We start from the raw sequence: 21,549 nt of genomic DNA on the forward strand, positions 1-21,549 counted from the left end.
GTTCTGGGAGCCTTGAGACCGGGCGACTGGATGGTGTCCTTAGACTTGCAGGACGCGTACTTCCACATCCCGATCCACCCTCTTTCAAGAAAGTATCTAAGGTTTGTCTTAGACAAAAAAGTGTGGCAGTTCAGAGCTATGTGTTTTCGGACTGACCACGGCTCCAATGGTGTTCACTGTAGTAATGAAGAACGTAGCGAGGTGGCTACACTCTTCGGGAATAAGAGTTTCCCTGTACCTCGACGACTGGCTGATCAGAGCGTCGTCGAGAGAAGATGTCTGAAGGACTTGCAGTTCACTTTAGCCCTAGCGAAGTCCCTGGGACTTCTGGTCAACCTCGAAAAAGTCGCATCTGACCCCACCCCGAACACAGTCCATCGTGTATCTGGGGATTCAGATGGATTTCAGTGGCTTTTCGAGCGTTTCCGTCCCAGGAACGTCAGCGGCTAGGCTTAGAAAAGATCTCAGCCTTTCTAAGGAAAGAGACTTGCTCGCGAGGGAATGGATGAGTCTGCTGGGACCATTTCCTCGCTGGAAAGGTTTGTCCTTGGGAAGACTGCACATCAGGCCTCTCCAATTTTTCCTTGCGGACGAGTGGAAGGCCAAGGACGATCTCAATGCCATATTGAGAATATCGCTTCCGATCAAGAACCATCTAAGATGGTGGTTGGACCCTCAGAAGCTTCAGGAGGGCGTGTCCCTAAGTCTTCTGAGCCCCGACCTAGTGTTGTTCTCCGACGCTTCCATCACGGGCTGGGGAAGCAACACTAGGAGGGAAGGAAGTGTCAGGCTCCTGGAGAGGGGAACAGGTAGCCTGGCATATAAATGTCCAAAGAACTGGCAGCAGTATTTCTGTCCCTGCAGTTCTTCGAAAGAAGTTTGGAGAACAAGATTGTTCAGATAAACTCGGACAATACCACAGCACTCGCTTATTTAAAAAACCAGGGAGGAACAACCACTCCAGAACGTTTTGTTTTCCCTAGCGAGAGAGAGATTCTGCTGTGGGCAAAGAGAAGAATTGTGACTATCCTGACGAGATTCATTGCAGGAGTGCAAAACGTCAGGGCAGATCTTCTCAGTCGTCGGAACAAGTCCTACCGACGGAATGGACCTTGAACGAAGACGTTTGTCGAGACCTTTGGACGTTGTGGGGACGTCCATGGTCGACTTATTCGCGACGTCAAGGACCAAGAGACTTCCTCTTTACTGCGCCCCGGTCCCTTGGATACCAGAAGCAAAGTCGCGGTAGACGATTTGCTTTGGAATTGGACGGGTCTAGACTTGTACGCCTTCCCACCATTCAAGATTTTGGGGGAAGTCATGAGGAAGTTTGCGGCTCAGAAGGGACGAGGTTAACCCTGATCGCTCCGATGTGGCCAGCGAGAGAATGGTTCACAGAGGTCATGTCTTTTCCTTGTAGACTTTCCAAGGACATTGCCCTGGAGGAAAGATCTACTCAAACAGCCCCGCCCCACTTTGAAAGGTTTCACCAAAACCTCTCCGCTCTGGTGTCTGACTGCGTTCAGACTATCGAAAAGTTTGGCCAGAGCGAGAGGTTTTTCGAAAGCAGCTGCGAGAGCAATCTCACATGCAAGACGTGCTTCCACAAGAGCTGTTTACCAATCGAAGTGGGCTTCCTTCAGGGCATGGTGTAAAAAGGAGGGAGTTTCCTCTTCCTCGACCTCTGTGAACCAAATGCTGATTTTCTGCTCTTCCTTAGGAATGTGCAAAAATTAGCGGTCCCTACCATCAAGGGATATAAAAGCATGTTGTCAGCAGTTTTTTAGGCACAGAGGCCTTGACCTGTCTGACAACAAGGACATTCATGACCTTTTTAAAGTCTTTCGAGACCTCGAAGTTCCTCAAATGAGACCTCCATCATGGAACCTTGACGTAGTCCTTAAATTCCTTATGTCAAGCCCTTTCGAATCCCGCGTTCAAGCAGCGTCTCTTCGAAACCTGACAAGGAAGGCTCTTTTCCTAACTTCTCTTGCGACGGCTAAGAGAGTTAGTGAAATTCAAGCGTTTAACAAGTTAATGGGATTCAAAGGAGACAATGCTTTCTGCTCGTTGAACCCCAACTTTCTTGGCGAAGAATGAAAATCCTTCGAAACCCTTGGCCAAAGACTTTCGAGATCAAGGGTATGTCAATCTGGTGGGCCAAGAACCAGAGAGAGTCCTGTGCCCGGTCAGGGCTCTCAAGTTCTACGTGCATAGAATGAAAGAGGTAAGAGGTCCCTCAAGTAATCTCTGGTGCTCTGTGAAGAGACCAGAGTTACCTTTATCGAAGAATGCTGTTGCTTTCTTTCTAAGGGACATCATTCGGGAGGCTCATTCATCTTTCCAGAAGACTGATTTGAGCCTCTTACGAGTGAAAGCGCACGAAGTTCGAGCCGTCGCTACCTCTCTTGCCTTCCAAAAGAACATGTCAATCAAGGACATCCTTGATTGCACCTTTGGAGGAGTAACTCCGTCTTCGCCTCACATTACCTAAGGGATGTGAGAACGATTTATGACGATTGTAATGCACTGGGGCCATACGTTTCTGCGGACACAGTATTGGGGTCCGGAAGTAGCTCTTTCCCTATCCCTTAGTTAGGATTAGGTTAGTTTGTTGTTGTGTTTTTAGGTTGTGGTGAGTCTTATGTGAAGATCTCCCATCCTTTAGTTAGTTTTAAGGGGTTTTTTGTGAATAGTTGGTCAGGTGGTGGTCAGGTGGTGGTCAGTTGCTTCGTTGCCCTCATTTGTATGGCCTCGATGATCTTGTCACGTTGAGGTCTCGTACCCGTTGACAGATCATCCAGAGCGCACCAGCACTACAGGTCTCCACCTGGCTGGCAACTCTGATTTAAGCAAAAGCAGCCTTACGTGACAGTAATCACATAGTCTACTTTGCAAACAGGTGAGGAACCAAGATGTATATCATCTACTTAATTTAAGTTTCCTAAAAAAATCCTATTCTGTCTCTTCCCACCATCCAAAGGTGGGATTCAGCTATATTATATCTTGTCAGTAAGTGCATGAACAAAATGTTATTGTTATTATACAATTAAGTTTGTTCATACTTACCTGGCAGATATATATAATTAAAGTGCCCGCCCTCCTCCCCTCAGGAGACAGAGGCATTAATAAAATATGAATAGAAAATGGGAATGGTTCCTGATATCCGCCTCCCAGCGGCGGGAATGGGTACTACCACCTGGCCGCCCACTGCGTGTGCCGCGAGTTTTGAAATTTCTGTCGGACGTCAGAAAATACAGCTATATATATATCTGCCAGGTAAGTATGAACAAACTTAATTGTATAATAACAATAACATTTTTACTGAATTTTCACAAGAAAAATCACAAAAACAGTTTGATTCAAGTTATTACCCTTCTGAATGTATATCTTGATGATTTTTGAAGACACTCACATCCCGCATGGGTATTTAGCCTCTCAGACTTTACCTTGGCTCATTTCCAACTTTCATTTAATCAAAATTTTTTTGGGCTAGCAGTGTTTCATAAAATCACACTTTTAATCTAGGAAAATTGCTGAAAAGTCCTAAAATAAACTTGGAATAAAGTCACATTCAATGAATGTGACTTTATTCCAAGTTTGCTTTGGTCACTTGTCTATTTTTTTTGCAGGCCTCTGGAAACGGCAGAAGAAAATGCATCTCGACTCGCACAAAATCCTCAGCTGACGCTTCCGTACCCAGAGTGTTGTGATACCAAAAAAGATTCGATTGTCGAGTGTCCCCACTGTGATGTAAGTAATGTTTGCCTTTTAACTCTTGTTTGCCACATAGGTTTAAGACTGTTTGCCTTTTCAACTCTTAGGGGGTTAGTGCCATCAGTGCACCTCACTTGATGCACTTTAGGCATTACTTAAGGGTCTTTGCAGCATCCCTTCTGCCCCTAGCTGCAAGCCCTTTCATTCATTTTTACTGTACCTTAATTCTTATTGTCTTCCATCTTACTTTCCACCCTCTCCTAAAAAATTGCTTCATAGCACAACTGCAGAGTTTCCCTCATGTTTCACCTTTCAAATATTCTTTTATTCTGAATTTCTCTTTCATTTCAGATTGACCTCATATGTTGCAGTGTTGGCCCTTTGGCATAAATTTTTTATTCTATTCCATTCCTGTTGTCTTAACAATTAACTAAAATGGGTTATAAAGGTCATATGTTTTGATAGTATCTATGTCTTGAACTCTTGACGTTCTATAACTGTGAATATGTACCTAAATAAGATACATTTTATTTTATGGTTTATCAAGTTACAGTACATTGTGCATGAAAGTTTAACAGCAAATTTGGTGTTGAGCACATGACAGATGTTTTACTTTTGTTATGCTTATTATTGGAAGCCCAAAACTAATGTTTACATATTTTTTTGTAGTCAAGTGTTGATATCATTTTCTGTTGAAAATAAGTTGACATTGGGTTTTGATATTTTAAAGCATTTCAATGATGTGTACACTTCTTTATTTTTACTATCATTTGCTTGTGACTGTTATTGCCACTGCTTTTACTCCCCGATATGTAATTTTTTGTGTGGAAACGTAAGTATAATGATGTGAAATGTTTTTCATGCTCCAAATAAAATGTGACTCATTTTTATTTTTAGTTCCTCGTTGGACGAGTCGGTTATGTGCTCGACTACTGATCTCAGGGTTTGGGTTTGATTCCCTGCTCTGCCAATGCAGAATCAGAGGAATTTATTTCTGGTGATAGAAATGCATTTCTTGATGTGGTTCGGATCCTACAATAAACTGTAGGTCCTGTTGCTAAGTAATTGGTTCCTAGCCATGTAAAAATATCTAATCTTTTGGCCCAGCCCTAGGAGAGCTGTTAACGCTCAGTGGTCTGGTTAAACTAAGATATACTATTTAATTGTTATTCTTGTCTTCCAGTCATCGTACTGTAGTCGAGAATGCAGAGCGAGCGCTTGGACGCAGTACCACGAGACGCTTTGTCTGCGTTCTTTTACACCAGATCCCTCTCATCCCCTCGTTATGCTACAGGAGGCTTGGAAGTATGTTTTCTCAGAATTTTGTGTTCATGTGTATATTTGGAAATATGGATCTTTTGTATTATTGTGGCCAGCCCGGTGAGAATTAAGAATTTCAGCTTGGGCTGGTTACAAAATGTTTTATGAAATATGTAATTGCTTAGTTCTGAGTGGTATAAATAAGTGGGATTTGACGAAGGAAAAATCTATTTCTGGGTGATTGGCTCGTGTCGCCCTATGAAAGTAATCCTTAATATCATCTTTCTAGTAAAACTATCCTAAAATTACCAGAGAAAAAACAAAATTAAGAAAAAAGTCAGTAAGACTGACTCGCTCACTCTTAAAAAGAAGTGTCGGTATGAAATAGGGGCGAGTGTGGAACACTACCACGAGACAAACACCAATTAGAACTTCCTATCAGAATCCCCTAAGAGAGAGCCGATACCAACGGGCGATGCAGCCTCTACTACTACTACTAGAGGACGCCACGGACAGCAGCGCCCCTAGCGGTCATCCTTAATTAAAACATAATTACATCTTGTCCTGCAAGGGGGGGAAAGCAAACCATAAAAAGGGATGGGTTTCATAGGGCGACACGAGCCAATCACCCAGAAATAGATTTTTCCTTCGTCAAAATCCCTTTTCTGGGCTCAGCTCGTGTCGGCCTATGAAAGAGTACCAGAGAAACAGACAGAGGAAAAGGAAAAATGAAAAACATGTTAAAATGATGGATATAATATGAGTAAATCAAATACAGCATACAAAATAAGTACTTAACTAACTATGGTAAACAATAAACAAAGAAGTTAGTAAACTTAAAGTACTTAAATGGTAGTAACAATAACATAATATGCATGTAAAACAAAGAAATTGTTTGAATTTACTTATTTAGAGCATATAAGTACAATTATATACATACATGTGTCCTACCCTAGCATAAAAATAAGGGTAGGTACACTCAAATCCATCATTAATACAAATAATACAACTAATTCAAATATATACAAACACATTGTGACTGAAGTTATCACAATTCTAATGGAAAATTTATACAAACATTTATTGCCTAACCTAGTATGCAAAATAAGGTAGGACCACTGGAGTACATATCAGTACAAATGTGGTTGTCCCTAGCAAAAAATAAGGGACAGACACTATAACACACAACGGCTAAGGCTATGATGATGAGTAGCCTGTGATAGGTGAGGCATGTTGGTTGAAGTAGTAGAAAGGAGACCTGGATCAATACTACAACTACTAAGCAGTATCGGGGGAACTATGGTTTCCGCTGCTACTGCTGAAAACTTTTAAAGATTCCCAAGGACTTTAAATAATGCCGTTTAAAGACTGTCGGGGATTTCCATCCAGTATACTTCCTAAGATCCTCAAAGTTCATATGTTGGAAATAGTTAATAGAGGTGGCTACTCCCCTGATATCGTGTGCTTTTGGGAATGACTCAGGGTTGGCTTGTTTAATGAAGTAAAGGATTTGTTGCCTAATACCTTAACTGACAAAGTACCACCTTTTCTCTCATAAAGAGAGCACCCGAGGATCTAGAAGAAGTACGAGATAGAAAGGCTCTTAAGGGTAATTCGGGTTGATTTACTGGGCCAGAGAGAAGGATCCTGTGGAAGTGGGGATAACCTTCCAACGGAGCCCACCTTACAAGGGGATCTTCATTTTTGGCCAAAAGCTACGATCCGGAGCAAGTAGAACTTCTCCTGTGGGAGGAATTCCACATGACCCGCATCTCTGGATAGAGCCGACAGTTCTGAAATTCTTGCTCCTGAGGCTAGGCTTAATAAGAATAAGAGTCTTCCTCAGGAGCATTATGAATGTACAAGATGAGTTGTCAGTATCTGAAGCTAGTTTGAGAACTCATTCAAGAACCATGAAACTGTAGTAGGCCTCTGAGAAGGTCTCAAGTCTAGCACAGGCTTTAGGAATAGATGTGGAAATAAGATTCAGTTAAATCTATCTGAAAACCTACTTGAAAGATTTTCTTCAAAGCCGACTTGTGAGTGGTAATCGTGCTAGCTGCTAAACCTTTTTCAAATAAAGATCTGAAAAAGGATATAGCCAAATTAACTGTCATGGTTGCAGTGTTCGATTCTCTCAAGAAAGATGCTAATTTCTTAACAGCCGAGTCATATTGTCTGATGGTTGACTCCCTCTTATCTGATTCCAGGAAGAGAATATTCTGTGGATCAATGTTAGCATCTTTATTAGCCGCAAACTTCATGAAGTCCCATAAAGGGTCTGGTTAGAGTTCCTGAGGAAGCGAACACAGTCCTCATTTGTACTGATTGTGATAGTTTGGGATTGGGGATCCGTTGGAGGGTCGGAGACCCAATTCCAAGAGAAGTGGATACCAGTTGCTCTTGGGCCAGTCCGGTGCAATCAGAGCTACTATCCCTTTGAAAGACCTTAGTTTGTCTAGGACTTTCAGGAGAAGATTCACTGGAGGAAAAACATAAATTCTCCTCCATTGATTCCAATCCAACGACAGGGCGTCGTGGCATAAGCCAGAGGGTCCAGGTTGGTGGGGGCCACATAGCAAGGGAGCTTGTGGTTCGCTTGTGAGGCGAAGAGGTCCACTTGGAGACCTGGGACTCTCCGGCTTACCCACTGGAATGACCCGACGTCCAAGAGACACTCTGATTCCAGAGGGACTGACCGGGACAGGGCGTCCGCTATCACATTTCTTACTCCTGCCAGGTGAGTGGCAGACAGATGCCATTTGTGTTTGCTTGCTAATGCAAAGATGGCTATCATGACATGGTTCACATGCTTGGATTTGGACCCTCCTCTGTTGATGCAATGAACTACTACTGCACTGTCCAAAACTAGCCTTAGATGAGACTTTTTCGGGGGGAAGAAGTCTCTTCAGAGTAAGAAATACTGCCATTGCTTCCAACACGTTTATGTGGAGCTGGCGAAATTGAACTGACCAAGTCCCCTGAACCTGTTTGAACTGAGAGTATCCCCCCCAACCGGACAGGGATGCGTCCGTGTGAATGGTTAACATGGGAGGGGATATTGAAGGGGTACTTTCTTGGCTAGTTCTGTACTCTTGACCAAGGCCGTAGTTTGGTTGCGGAGGATCTGTGGGATCACTGCAACTTGTCTCGATATTTGGAGTTTGCTTTGACCGCCAAATTCGATTTATATCTTTTAAACCTTGCTTTGAGAAGGATATCTGTTACTGAAGCAAACTGAAGAGACCCTAGGATTCTCTCCTGGTTTCTTCTTGACGTTTGTTTGCACTTGAGAAATTGCCTGACAGATTTTGCTATTTCCTTCCGTTTGGCTACTGGAATTGATAGATTGTGGGAGGACAAATCCCACAATGGATTCCTAGCCACTGAAAACGAGATTCCGGAACAAGTCTGGATTTCGTTTTGTTTATCTGGAAACCCAGATGTTCCAGAAAGCGAACTACCTTTTTGGTAGCTTTGAGACATTCCTCGACTGTGTGCCCAGATTAAACCAATCGTCGAGGGTATGCCGCTACCATGATTCCCTGAGCTCTCAATTGTTGTACAACCACTTCTGCTATCTTTGTGAATACCCTGGGGCTACATTCAGACCGAAGGGCATCACTTTGAATGAGAATGTCTGATTTCCTAGCCTGAATCCTAGGAATGGGCGGAAGTGCCTGGCTATAGGGATATGATAGTATGCGTCTGTAAGATCGATGGAGCATGTGACGGCTCCACGCGGCAGTAAGGTCCTTACTTGCGAGAGGGTAAGCATCTGAACTTGTCGCAGCGAATGAAAGAGTTTAGCTTTGACAAGTCTAAGATTACCCTTCTTTTTGTTTGAGCCTTTCTTTGGAACGCTGAATAAGCGACCTTGAAATTTTAGATGCTTGACTCTCGCAATAGCTCCTTTCTGAAGGAGTTTCTTCCGCGTAATCTATCAATTCCTTTGACGGTACCTGATGGAATGATTTGATTGGAGGAGGATCTTGGATCCAGCTCCAGCCTAATCCTTTGGACACTATGCTCTGTGCCCAACTGCTGAACCCCCATCTGTGGCGGAAGAGGAACAGCCTCCCTCCTACCTGGAGAGCCTCATTGCTGATGGGCGGGTTGGCCACCACGCCCTCCTCTGAACTGCTTACTCCTTGCGCCCCTTCCTGCGCCACGGTGACGAAAGTAACCTCTCGCCCTACCCCTCGATTGAGAGTAGCCTTGAACCTCATAAGCAGGGTTAAAGGCAGGCGAGATGGCATAGGAGGTCGAAGGCTGGGATTGCTGGGGCACCAGGAGGAAAGGCTGAGTTTGTTTAGATGTAGCAGGTTGCTCCTTGTTGGGTGACTGGGACCGCCTGCACAAACTGCTGCTGAGGCTGGAGTTTTTTATATGGCTGGAACCTCCTACCAGCCTTCTTTGGTTTCTTGCCAGCAGTGGGAACGGATTCCTGTTTCCTCTTAGAGGAAATGCCCCACCTAGCTCTAAGGCTCTGGTTGAGTCTAGCAGCTTCGTGATGAACTTCGTTCACTGCTGACTCTGGGAAGAGATCCGCTCCCCACATGCTGGCAGTCAAGAGTCTATTAGGCTCGTGCCTGATAGTAGCACTCTTGAAGAACATGCTTTCCGACAGTTCTTCCTGGCTTGGAAGAAGTCAAAAGCGTCTAGCAGCCAACCGTGTGAAATTGTGATTTCGCTAAGATCTTGAATAGCGGTCTTCGTTCGCATAAGACAGCGCAGCCATTTCCGTGACTATGATAGAGTTAAGGGACCATGCCAAACCTAGTTCGCGCATCGAACTCTGCCTGGATTAGGGAGTCCGGCAGCCTAGGCAACTTCTCACCGAACTGGTCCATAGCGCAGTCCGGCTTGAGTTTACCCTGCGTGAAAGTAGCTGGCAGGTTTTCCCATAACTCTCCGAAGGCGGGAAAGAGTGGAGAAGTGGACTCCGACTCTCTCAACTGCGGAAGGGGCTCATCCTTGAGGACTGCCTGAAGAGCCTTCTCCACCAATTTCGTGGCGAACAGAAGAGAGACCTCCTCTTCCGTGGCGAAAATAAAATGTGAATGGGGCTCTTATAGGCCTGGGAGTTTAGTATTAGTACACTCCCAGTCCTCAAGGCAGTGAACCCATTCCCGTTGGGCGTGGTCTCTACTGTAGAGGACAGACTCCTTCGAGATCTTGTCCTCCCTTGTAAGAGCCGTTGGTGTCAGCCTAGCATACCCCATGAAAGGCTGTGACAGACCCGGAGGATAGAACTCGAAGTCCTCAATCCTTCGAGTGCCAAACTCCGGGATCGAAATCATCCCGTCCTTAAAGGGAGCGTAGGCCGCTACTCTCCATGGGTTCTCCATAGAGAAAGTTGGCAGAGAGTCGTAAGACGGGAGTTGGAGGATCCCCGTGCTAGAAGCAGGGGATACTGGGGGAGGAGCCTTGGGATAGCCCAGTCATCCGATCCTCAGTCTCTCTTACTCTATTCGAGAGTTCCTGGACGTCTGTCCAGTTTGAGACAGAGTGCTCGACAATTGTGCGAACATCTGCTCAAAACGGGTTCCCCAAGCTGAGATTTGAGAACCAACCATCACTCCTACCTGCTCCATCATTCCTGGTGAGACAGGAGAAGGAACGCAGGAGCTGGTGCTTGCTACCCCGCCGGCATAGCGGAGAGGGGGCTGGCAACGGAGGCGAGAAGGCAACGACTCGGAGGTAGCGCGAGCTCTTTCTCCTTCGAAGCCTTGCCTCTAGAGCTCTTCGACTGGGAAGAGCTTGGCTTAGCCTTCACCGCGTCGGCGTAAGAAGTCGATGACTTCCTAGCCGAAGAAGACGAAGACGACTTTCTAGAAAGTCGACTTAGACAGAGTCTTCGGTTCTCTCTTTCCCTTCTCCTTAGGAGGTACAGAGAGAGCGGGAGTGCGGCTAGGGATCTCAGATCCCGGAAAGCCTTGGAAAGAGGCGGAAGAGGAAGGGACAGGAGAAGATCCAGGAGCGCCCAAGGAAAGACCTTGGGCGCCCGACAAACCTACCTCAACCAACAAATCCTCATCACTACCGCCATTGGCTCGAGGTTCAGGTCCAGCGAGAGTCCGGACTGGCTCCTGGGCGGCCTACGAGCCCCAACGACTGCTGGAGATCTTGCTGGATGGCGGCTATTACGGGGCAGCGGACACGGGTCGACGTAGCCCGTCGACTTGCCCGCAGGGAAGATCTGGATGGCCAGCTTTCTATCCAGTATGTAGGGCTGGCCCTTGGCGGCGTTCTTTCCAAAGCCGCCTACCCACGCTTTCAGAGTGGCGAGGGCGACTCCCTCACACCGCTAGCCTGAAAGAAAGGCTGAATTAGCTACCAATTGCGGACAGGGTTAACAAACTTACGAACTAAAAGTGTTAGTAAATTGATAAATAACCTTATAATGGTCTTACCCATCAACCAGCTGACGACCAGGTCGTAGCAAATGGTGCAGGCCTCGGGATGCCAGGACGATGGACTCGTTGAACAGGGTGGCACAAGGGGCGTGAGACCTGCACTCATCGTGTCCGCAGGGGTCATGCAGCGTCGCATTGCAAGCGAGGACCTGACAGTTGGTAGCCTGTAAGTGGAAACGTACATGAGTACAGAGTAAACACTTACAGCCTAACATATGCTCCGCTGGTGCCGGAGCGATAAAGTTAGATGAAACCAGAGCCCTGCTAAAATACGTGTGGTAACCATGTTGGAAGAAAGGCTATGGCTCCGCCAGTGGCGGAGGCACAAGAATCAACCAACTAGGAGTGGTGGTAAAGGAAACCACAACGGAAAATGGCGGGGATGGTTGATAAACATAATTATATAAACACAATTCATTGTATATCTAAATAGGGTATATATCCTTACATAGTACAGTAACAACATCAAAACCAACTTCTCTCCACCCGTCTACTAGAAGAGTGCGTAGGTGAAGGGTAAGCTCCCTTCGGTAGCGGGGGAGAGATATAAGGATATAGTAGGCAAGCAAACGACCATCCATAGTACCCACCCTACCCGCTAGCGGAGCCAATATCCTATAACCAAGGGGCTCCCGGCTGCGACGGAAGGCTCCTTTCGTATCGTAAGGGAGGTGGCTGAGAATAGGTATGGGGGGAAGGAGGTCCCGGAGAAACACGGCGGGCGGGAGCGAAAGGGGGAAAGGGGGAGGGATGGCCTACTCCTCCCCACCTCACCAACTACCCGTATGGAGACCCCGGTACCATCATAGTGGTCGCCCTAAACCCCTAACCCCCTGCTGGTGGAACCCCGGCACTCCGGAATGAGAGAGAAGGCTATGAGGTGTTATGACAACCAGGGGTCCCCCAGCTCCTCCCTACAGCAGAGAGGGAAGGAATGGGTGCAGGGTGAGGTGCTATGGAACACGTGACCACTAGTGGCCTAGGCCGCGATCACCACAACCGTGGTGGAGGGCCACGTGAACAAGCTGTACCAATACATGGAACAAGCACCTAGGCTAGCCTAACACCCTAAATACATATAATAAAATACATCGAAAGGTGGAAGAGACACTTTTAGGAAAAGAGAAAGAAGCCCGGAGGAGTCAACTATTCAAGAAACAGTAGTCCTACTCGGAGCCAGCGATAGCCGATGTAGAGCAAGAGCCGGGATGCTGGGCCAGAATAAAATAATGATAGCCCTAAATACCAAGCTAAGAGAATGGTAAGAGGGCTAAACTAGCTTAAAACTCGATGTAAACAATGAACGTGTATAAGCCCATAAGTAGTAAGAAGTCCCAGTATGGAGGACCGGGAATTCTTACGAGGCAGCATGGCCGCCACGAGACAACCGGGGAACCGTAGATGACCTATAAAAAGGAAAATACTGGTACCCGGAAGATAAAACATAGATAAAATATTACTTATGAGTTACTTAACTTAGCCGTGGCAATTGCATGAACGTTCCATCGTAGAAAACGAGATAAATCCAGAATAATAACAGCACGAGAGAAAACTGCGTCAAGATGCTGGCGCTAAAAATTAAGGAATGACCGCTAGGGGCGCTGCTGTCCGTGGCGTCCTCTAGTAGTAGTAGTAGAGGCTGCATCGCCCGTTGGTATCGGCTTCTCTCTTAGGGGGATTCTGAATAGGAAGTCTAATTAATGTGTGCTCGTGGTAGTGTTCCACACTCGCCCCTATTTCATACCGACACTTCTTTTTAAGAGTGAGCGAGTCAGTCTTACTGACTTTTTTCTTAATTTTGTTTTTTCTGGAATTGGTAATTTTAGGATATTTTACCTAGAAAGATGATATTAAGGATTACTTTCATAGGCCGAACACGAGCTGAGCCCAGAAAGTATATTTGTGCCAGATATAGATGCGCTGATTGGTCATTGTAAATAGGCATGGTTACCTTCTGTTTTTGAATAATTAGGCATGATGTTTTTTATGTTAATATTCCATATGATTTTAATGTCAATCTTATGATTTTGTTTTTGCAGGTAGAAGATTCTTCTTTTTTCATTAGAAATGTTGAAGATCTTGTTCTTTTTAAGGAGCATTGATCTTTTTCTTTGTAGTATTTTAATGACATGGTACCTTGTGGAACTCCTTTAAATTTAACCAATTCTTCATGAGTTGGGTTTCCTTATTAGTATTAATCTTTACATTGTTGTTACTTTTATTATATGTGGCTGGTATGGTTGGCCGAGTCCAGAGATACCCAAACCATCATTGTTCCGACACGGCATACAAACCTTCGGTCCTTTTACAATAGGAAGGTACTAGCGGCAGCTGGATAGGTCGTAAGCTTTCGAACAAGGGGTTCGGTAGTTAACTGCTTGTCCGACAGGCTGCGGCTGCGCGAGACTGGGAGGTAAACAACACTTTTGCTTTCTTTGGCCTGCTGGCGTGTGGACGTGTATCATCGCTCTCTGCCCGCTTCATCGTCGTTTGCTTTCGGCATGATTGTGTTTTTCTTTTTCTATGTATCTAGTGAAACTGAATTGTAAGTACAATCATTTCATTGAATTCAATTGTGAATTAAAGGATCTTGGTTCACAACGCCCTCCGATTACCCGAGTGCCAGGGACTGAAGGGCGTAATTGCGGGAATTCATTTTCCCAGAATGATCCTCGTATTTGTGTATGCTCGGTGCCGAGGGCGGGAGCGCTCGCTCCGAGCGTATTTGGGTTGGAAATGTGTAGATGAAAATCGTAAGTAAGTGCCTCATTTTCAATTTATATTTTTTTGACCTTTATGCCCGTTGCCGAACGAATGCGCTCGGCACGGAAACTTATTCAGTATGAAAGTGGAATCGCAAGGACAGTATTCTTTTTCATTTTCATATATTATTTTTTATTGTAGCAATACTCATTTTGGATCAGTTTCGAGACTTACCCGCGGAGATTGATCCTTCCCCTTTTTATTTTTTGAATGAAGTGAAATCGCAAGTGCAGTTCTTTTTCATTTTCATTTTTTATTGAGATTGCATTGTTGACTGGGATCAATGTTCCGCTATTCAGGGCGGGGAATTGATCCTTCCCCTTTTTATTTGTATGAAGTGAAATCGCAAGCGCAGTAGTCTTTTCATTTTCATATATTTGTTGATTGCATCATCATTATGGATCAAGGTTTCCAGAAACCTTGATCCATAAAGGTAAGGAATGAAAACCTTTCACCCTTGCGCTCGGTCCGGACGAGGGCGCAAATGCGCTCGATCCGAGCCCTTATTCATTGTGAAGTGAATCGTTTGCAAGATGCATTTTCATTTTGTTCCTTATTATTGATTGCATCAATATTATTTGGTTCAAGTTTCCGCTCAGTCAGGGAATGATCCTTATGCCTTGTATTCGTGCCGATGGCACGATTGCTCTAGGGCTCTTATTTTGTTGTTGGGTACATGGTACTGTGCGGGGGTGGGGAACGAGACCCCCCCCCGCTCAGTTCCCACAGATGGCTCTTCCCCTTGGGGGGGGGGGAGGTTATCGGCGTTCTTCTCCCTCGCCCGATCCGCTCGAGCGCGGGGTGGGGAGGGCGGCTCGGTGCCCGATGTACAATTGTATTAGGGTCTTCCACTCCGTTCGTTGAAGGGATCAAACCCCACGCACGAGGGGATTCCCCCCATTAATCGCTAACTACTATTATTTCCGTAGTTGCTACTGCCACGAGCGTGGACCTTGGTGAGGTCATGGGCGTCCTTCCTATTGCAGAGCGTGCTGGTGTCCAGGGGCTGCGGTTCTATGTCTGGGCCTACTGCGGTCAACCATGGAGTGGTGACCACGCAACCAGGTGACGACGTCCCTCCTCACCTGGTGTACTCGCCTCACGTGGTAACAGTCTTGCCATACAGCCGCTGTGAAGTGGCCGTTCGCCGTACCGAGAGGGGTTGGGGCGTGCCGCCGCCGATCGTGGTTGCCCGCCGCGCTGCAGCGACCACACTTCCGCTGCCCTAGAACTCGCCCCTGGACCTGCCAGCCAGGTACCAGGATGTTGCTGGCTGCTGCTCCACTTCCTGTGTTTCCGGTGCTGCCTGCCGTACCTGCCGATTCTGGGACTGTCCATGCATTGCTGCGATTGGCAGTCCCTTGCCGTTGCTGCGCTGGCTGTCCCTGCCGTTGCTGCGCTGCTTCTCCGTTGCTGCGCTGGCGTCCCTACCGATGATGTGCTGGCCGTGCCTGCTGTTCCTGAGATGCCCATACCTGCTGATGTCGTCCCTGTTCGTGTGGTACTACCCAGACTTTGGTCTGTCTGTACAAGGTGCGTCCGGGCCCTGTGGCTTCGGCTACAGCAGCCCCGGCTCCGCCCTGGATAGCAGATCTTACGTCTGTCTGAGGAAGCTGACGAAGAAGAGGAGGAAGGTGTCGTGGTCGTCGTCTCATCTTCTTCATCGTCGTCGGCCGCCGCCTCTTCCCCTTCGACTTCTAAGGCTTACAGCCGAGGAAGAAGAAGGTCGCCTCCTCCCTCCTAAGAAGCTTCCTCGGGAGCTTCTCGGGACCCGTCTCACCTCGGTGGGACGGGAGGGTTCCTTCCGCTGGTCCTCCTGCTCCTTCGGGAGCGGGGCCCGTCTCTTCTTCCGCAAGGAAGAAGACTACCGGGGACCAGAGGGGTACCGGCTAACACCGGTACTTCCTCGCCTGGTGTCAGTGGTTCTGCCACTGCATCAGGGTCCGTCTCGGCCTCTCGTTCGCGGGAGGTACCGAGTGTACGGTCGCCTACCAGCGACCGTGCAGCCAGGAACCAGACCTCTGAGTCCGCTCAGCGTCAGGTTCACGGCACGGGGCGGAAGGCTGGTGACAGCCGCTCATGCGACTCTCACCAGACCAGCTCTCACTCTCGCGGTGAACAGCTGGCTACCCGGGGACGTGACGGTCCACGACCGACCACGGGCTGAGGCTGGGAAGAGGTCCTCCGTTCGCCGGTGCCAGCCACGGCTGGAACCAGCGACGTTGACGTGCCGGAGGACAAGCACCGGTCTCACTGCGACAGTGGAGCCTGCAGGTCGCCTGACCGTCGCTCTCACAGAGAGCGATCGGGTACGGCAACCAGCACCAGCTCTTCTGACACTCGAGATCGGGGCCGCTGTGCTCAGTCCAGCCCGTTCTCCACAGCGAGACGGTTCGACCAGGCCTGCAGCTCGATCGTCACCGCGGGTTGACGATCGCCTGCAGCCCTCCAAGCCTGCTGGTTCTGCCAGCGAGCGACGAGGGAGCGTCAGGTCTGGTTCTCCCGTACCTTCAACCTCCTCGGGTTACACCGGGAGGAGCGAGGTATTGAGGAGTGATCGTGAGGGGTGCGCCCCTCATGATCCCACACGACGCCCTACGTGCCAGGCACGGTTCTTGGACCGGCCAGGACGTATGCGCAAGTGGATGGGGAAGACCGAGAGGGCTGTCGCTGTTCCCCCTTCTTAGGAGGAAGGTTCTCGGAATATGCTCTTGTTCGAAGGGCTTAACGGTCCCACTCTGCAAGATGCGTACTTCGACCAGAGGAACTTTTCCGAGGTTCGGCGCTGATTCGTCTGCACAATGACCTTCGAAGGATTCCAGAGAACTTTGCCGGGTTACGGCGCTGATTGTCAGCACAAGACGGGAAGGATTGCCGCTCCCACCAGCAGAGCCACTTCTCGGCTCGAGTCGTTTTGGGGCCCGAGAGGGAATCCAAATCGACGGTGGGGTCTGCCGCGATCGGAGCTTGCCGATTGGGTTGAGCCAGGTAGTCTCTCGTCTCCGGACAAGAAGGCTCTCTCGGTTCTGGATGGTCGAACAAGCTCCTTCACCTCCTCTACTGCGACAGAGGCGTTTCTACGTGTCTTCGGACATCGTATTTATATATTCCTTCGGTCCTCCTGAGGTTTCGACCTCGACGAGGACTGGAATGAGTCGCAGCAGTATCGGCTCTCTCCTGTCAGGTCTCGATCAGCCCCAACCAGACGACGTTCACAGTGGAAGGACGACATTCCCCCTCACCTGCTGCCGGAAGTGGGGGGGTGCCTGGCCAGCCATTGGGAACCCGGTCCAACAGCAGGCGTACGTTCCAGGGGCATCGAAGGACGTAGCATTGAGACAGGAGATCAAGACCATGCTGAGCAAGAGAACTGTAGAAATCGGTACGGATCAGTCACCGGGCTTTACAGCCGACTCTTCCTGGTGGAAAAGTCTACGACAGGCTGGCGCCCAGTGATAGATCTCTCTCCCCCGAACCGGTTGGTTCGCCAGACCCGGTTCACGATGGAGACGGCACGCTCAGTGCTCGACTCTATCAGGGAGGACGATTTCATGCTTTCAGTGGACTTGAAGGATGCGTATCTACAAATACCCATTCATCAGTCCTTTGGAAAGTACCTCCGCTTCATCCTCGACGGGACGGTGTACCAGCTCAGGCCACGTTGCTTCGGTCTCTCAACCGCCCCACAGGTGTTCAAGCGAGTGGTTCACTCTGGTGTCTGCTTGGGCCCATTCGCACGGGATACGTCTGATGAGGTACTCGACGATTGGTTAGTCCTGGCGAGCTCCCGCTCGCAGTTGCTACAGGACAGGGATCGACTGCTCGAGTTCTGTCGCGATCTGGGGATCGTGGTGAACTTCGAGAAGTCCGATCTCGAGCCCAAGCAGAGGATGAAGTACCTGGGTATGCTGATCGACACGGTAGCAGGGCGAGTCTTCCCCGCAGACTCGCGGATCAGCAGATTCAGGGAGGCAGCCAACCAGTTCCTGTCTCGGCAGGAACAGGTAGCTCAGCGATGGCAAGTCGTGATCGGACACCTGTCGTCACTCGAGAAGTTAGTACCTCACGGGCGTCTTCACTGGCGGTCTCTTCGTGGAGACTAAAAGGAGAGTTGGTCGCAGGCGACGGATCCCCCAAGCTTTCCAGTGTCACTGACACAGGAGGTGAGGCAGGACCTAGCCTGGTGGCTGGACGACAGGAACCTCTTAAGAGGAGTGCCTCTGCGCACTCCCCCCCCCGGACATGCAGCTGTTCTCAGACGCATCGACCGAGGGATGGGGCGCACACCTGGAGGAGTTGCTGACTTCAGGAGTGTGGGACGAGAACGACAAGCACCTTCACATCAATGTACTGGAACTCAAGGCAGCGTTTCTCGCTCTCCAAGAGTTTCAGGACCGCTTGATGGGACACTCAGTGGTGTTGATGTGCGACAACACCACGGTGGTGGCTTACGTCAACAAACAGGGGGGCCTAGTGTCTCTCCCGTTGTACCAGTTGACTCGGCAGGTGCACGAGTGGGCTCAGGCACACTCAATAGAGCTGTCGGCACGCTACATTCCAGGGAAGGAATGTAGTAGCAGACACGCTCAGCCGTCGGGATCAGGTGATAAGGACCGAATGGTCTCTACACCAGGACGTGGCGGAAAGGCTCTTCGACCTGTGGGGGCGACCAGTCGAGGATCTGTTCGCCATCCGGCACATCAGGAAGCTCCAGGTGTTCTTCTCGGCCGTGCCGGATCCATGGGCAGCTGCAGAGGACGCTCTTCAACACCCGTGGGACAACCTCTTCGCCTATGCCTTTCCCCCGTTCAGCCTGATTCGCAAGGTGATCAGTCGAGCACTGGTCATCCCGAATCTCAGGATGATCCTGATGGCTTCCAAATGGCCACAGGCCATTTGGTATCCGGACCTGCTGGCTCTTCTCGCAAGAGAACCGAGAGAGATTCCCCATTGGCACAACCTTCTCGGCCAGCCACACGTCGAGCGGTACCACCGAGCAGTCCAGTCCCTACGTCTTCACGGCTGGCTGTTATCCACCTTCTCTTGCGAACGAGAAGCTTTTTTCGTAGCGCAGCAACAGAGATGGCTGGAAACGTCCGTCAGTCCTCTGCAGCTGTGTACCAGGGGAAGTCGGCCGTCTTCGGTGGTTGGTGTCGTAGACGGGGCCTATCTCTTCTCAGAGCCACTCTTCAGCAGGTAGCGGATTTCCTCGTTTTTTTCTTCGCCGAGGAAGCTCCTCAAGTTCCCACAGTCAAGGATACAGAGCCGCCTTGTCGCTAAGCGTCCTGAAACTGACGGGATTGGACATCTCGAACTCGTTCGAGATCTCCTTGCTTAGGAGCAGCTTCCAAAGGTCTTGCCAACCCAGGGAACTCAAATGACCCTCGTCTTGCTGGACCTGGCATCGGCGAAGAGAGTACGGGAGCGTCATGCAGATAATGATGTGGATGAGATGCTGCTTTGTCCTGGGAGGACGCTACGGCGCTATCTGAAGAGAACTCGACACCTCGGGCCTGAGTGTCGACGCCTCTTCGTTAGCAACGGGGTCAACAAGAAAGAAGTATCAAGAACACTCTTTCGTCCTGGCTGCGTGAGGTCTTCAGGAGGGCGTATGAGGCTGATGGTAGTGACGACATCCGTACGTCCCGTCCGAGAAACTCACGAAGTCAGAAGTATTGGCCCCTCGTTGGCGTTTCGTAAGAACTTCTCCGTGGCGCAGGTATGGAAGGCAGGGTCTGGTACAACCAGACCACCGGCAACTTCCTTATACCTCTTGGATATTGCCCATAGGTCCTTGGATCGGTTTCCTTAGGACCCGTGGTGGCTGCTCAACACGTCGTCTAGCTAACCCAGACCCTAGCAGGCTGAACAGCATCGAGTCCTGGTGTGACTGTATAAATAGATAGTGATGAGAAAGTGACTGGCTTCTCTTTCTATCTTTTTCTTCCCCTCTACCTGTGGGTAGAGGGATACGGTCATCACCCTGCTGGATAAGGACGAGATGCCGGTGAGCTATATGACAGAGCCCCATCCTATCCCTTTCACGAGGGATGGGAGCAGAATATCCACCACTTCCTGCTACAAGGGGGGGAAGTGGATGCCTACAAGAGTCAAAACCATGACTTTAACTTTGGCTCCGTACAGGAACAAGTTCTTACATTGCTGGTACGAAGAGATACGCTTGCCTCTCTCTAGTACTCGGGGTCCAGAGGTCTGACCATTGATCCTGCGGTGCACACCCCGATCAATCGGACAGAGGCTTGGATCCCTCCCTCGCTCTTACGACCAGGGAGGCTTCCAAGGTTGGGCGAACACCAGTCTGTTCACAAAAGACTCAGATTTCCACCCACCAAGAAGTGAGTCTTCCTATTGTAAAAAGGACCGAACGGTTTGTATGCCGTGTCGGAACAAATGACAATTTGTCTAAAATTGCATTTTTTCCTAACTATACAAACCTGAGGTCCTTTGAACACATAGCCCCACCTCATGCCACCCCTCACTCTGCAGTTTTTGCTTGGGCCAAAAGCAAAAGTGATTTGTTTACCTCCCAGTCGCGCGCGCGCGCCTGTCGGACAAGCAGTTAACTACCGAACCCCTTGTTCGAAAGCTTACGACCTATCCAGCTGCCGCTAGTACCTTCCTATTGTAAGGAAAAGGACCTCAGGTTTGTATAGTTAGGAAAAATGCAATTTTTAGACAAATTGTCATATTGGAACTTGTGTTCAGCTTCTCTTCTCGTATCAGTCTTCAATTTTTTGTCTCTGCTGTTGGGTACTACTGGTAGTGTGCCTTCTGTGTTCAGATTTTCTTTTCTTATCAGTCTTTGATTTTTGTCTCTGCTGTTGGGTACTACTGGTAGTGTGCCCTCTGCTGTGCTCTCTTGGAAGTAATTGAGGTTCTTTGCTTCATTCCCACAGTCCCCATCTGCATCACATTCTGAGTATTCCTTTTCATCATCATTTTGTTTTGTTCCCTTTCCCATTAAGCCCCGTAGGCATTGCGTATGGTTCTTTGCAGCATCCCTTTTTCCCCCAGCTGCAACCCTTTTTGTAACTGTTCCTCCATTCACATTCTCTTTCTTCCACCTTACTTTTTACCCTCTCCTAACAATTGTTTTGTAGTGCAATTGAGAGGTTTTCCTCCTGTTCAAACCTTCTTTACTGTCAAGTTCCCTTTCAGCCCAGAATGAACTCAGAGATCCCTGCGCTTGGCTTTTGGTCTAAATTTTACATTCCAGTTCCACTTAGCATACCAACCTCTTTTACCTTGCCCCCTTTTTTTCACCTTTGATTTCAGAACTGACTGTTTGAATTAATCCTATAACAGTGTAGTAGAGATTGACTCAGTGGTCTGGTGAGAATATTAATAACAGGATTATCTGATATTTTGT

The 21,549-nt window shown here is 48.5% G+C and overlaps 1 protein-coding gene across 3 annotated transcripts in view; it reads left to right on the plus strand.

Annotated features, from left to right (window-relative positions):
- Positions 1-3,632: 3,632 nt before the first annotated feature.
- Positions 3,633-21,549, plus strand: part of LOC135209075 (histone-lysine N-trimethyltransferase SMYD5-like) — a gene marked incomplete at its 5' end in the record, with an annotated part of 38,528 nt that continues 20,611 nt past the window's right edge. For all 3 annotated transcript variants that reach the window (XM_064241658.1, XM_064241656.1, XM_064241659.1), the window contains 2 exon segments: positions 3,633-3,753; positions 4,901-5,022. In XM_064241658.1, coding sequence (XP_064097728.1) covers positions 3,633-3,753; positions 4,901-5,022 — 243 coding nt within the window.

This window comes from Macrobrachium nipponense, chromosome 37 (genome assembly GCF_015104395.2).
Source record: "Macrobrachium nipponense isolate FS-2020 chromosome 37, ASM1510439v2, whole genome shotgun sequence".
NCBI classification, from domain to species: domain Eukaryota; kingdom Metazoa; phylum Arthropoda; class Malacostraca; order Decapoda; family Palaemonidae; genus Macrobrachium; species Macrobrachium nipponense.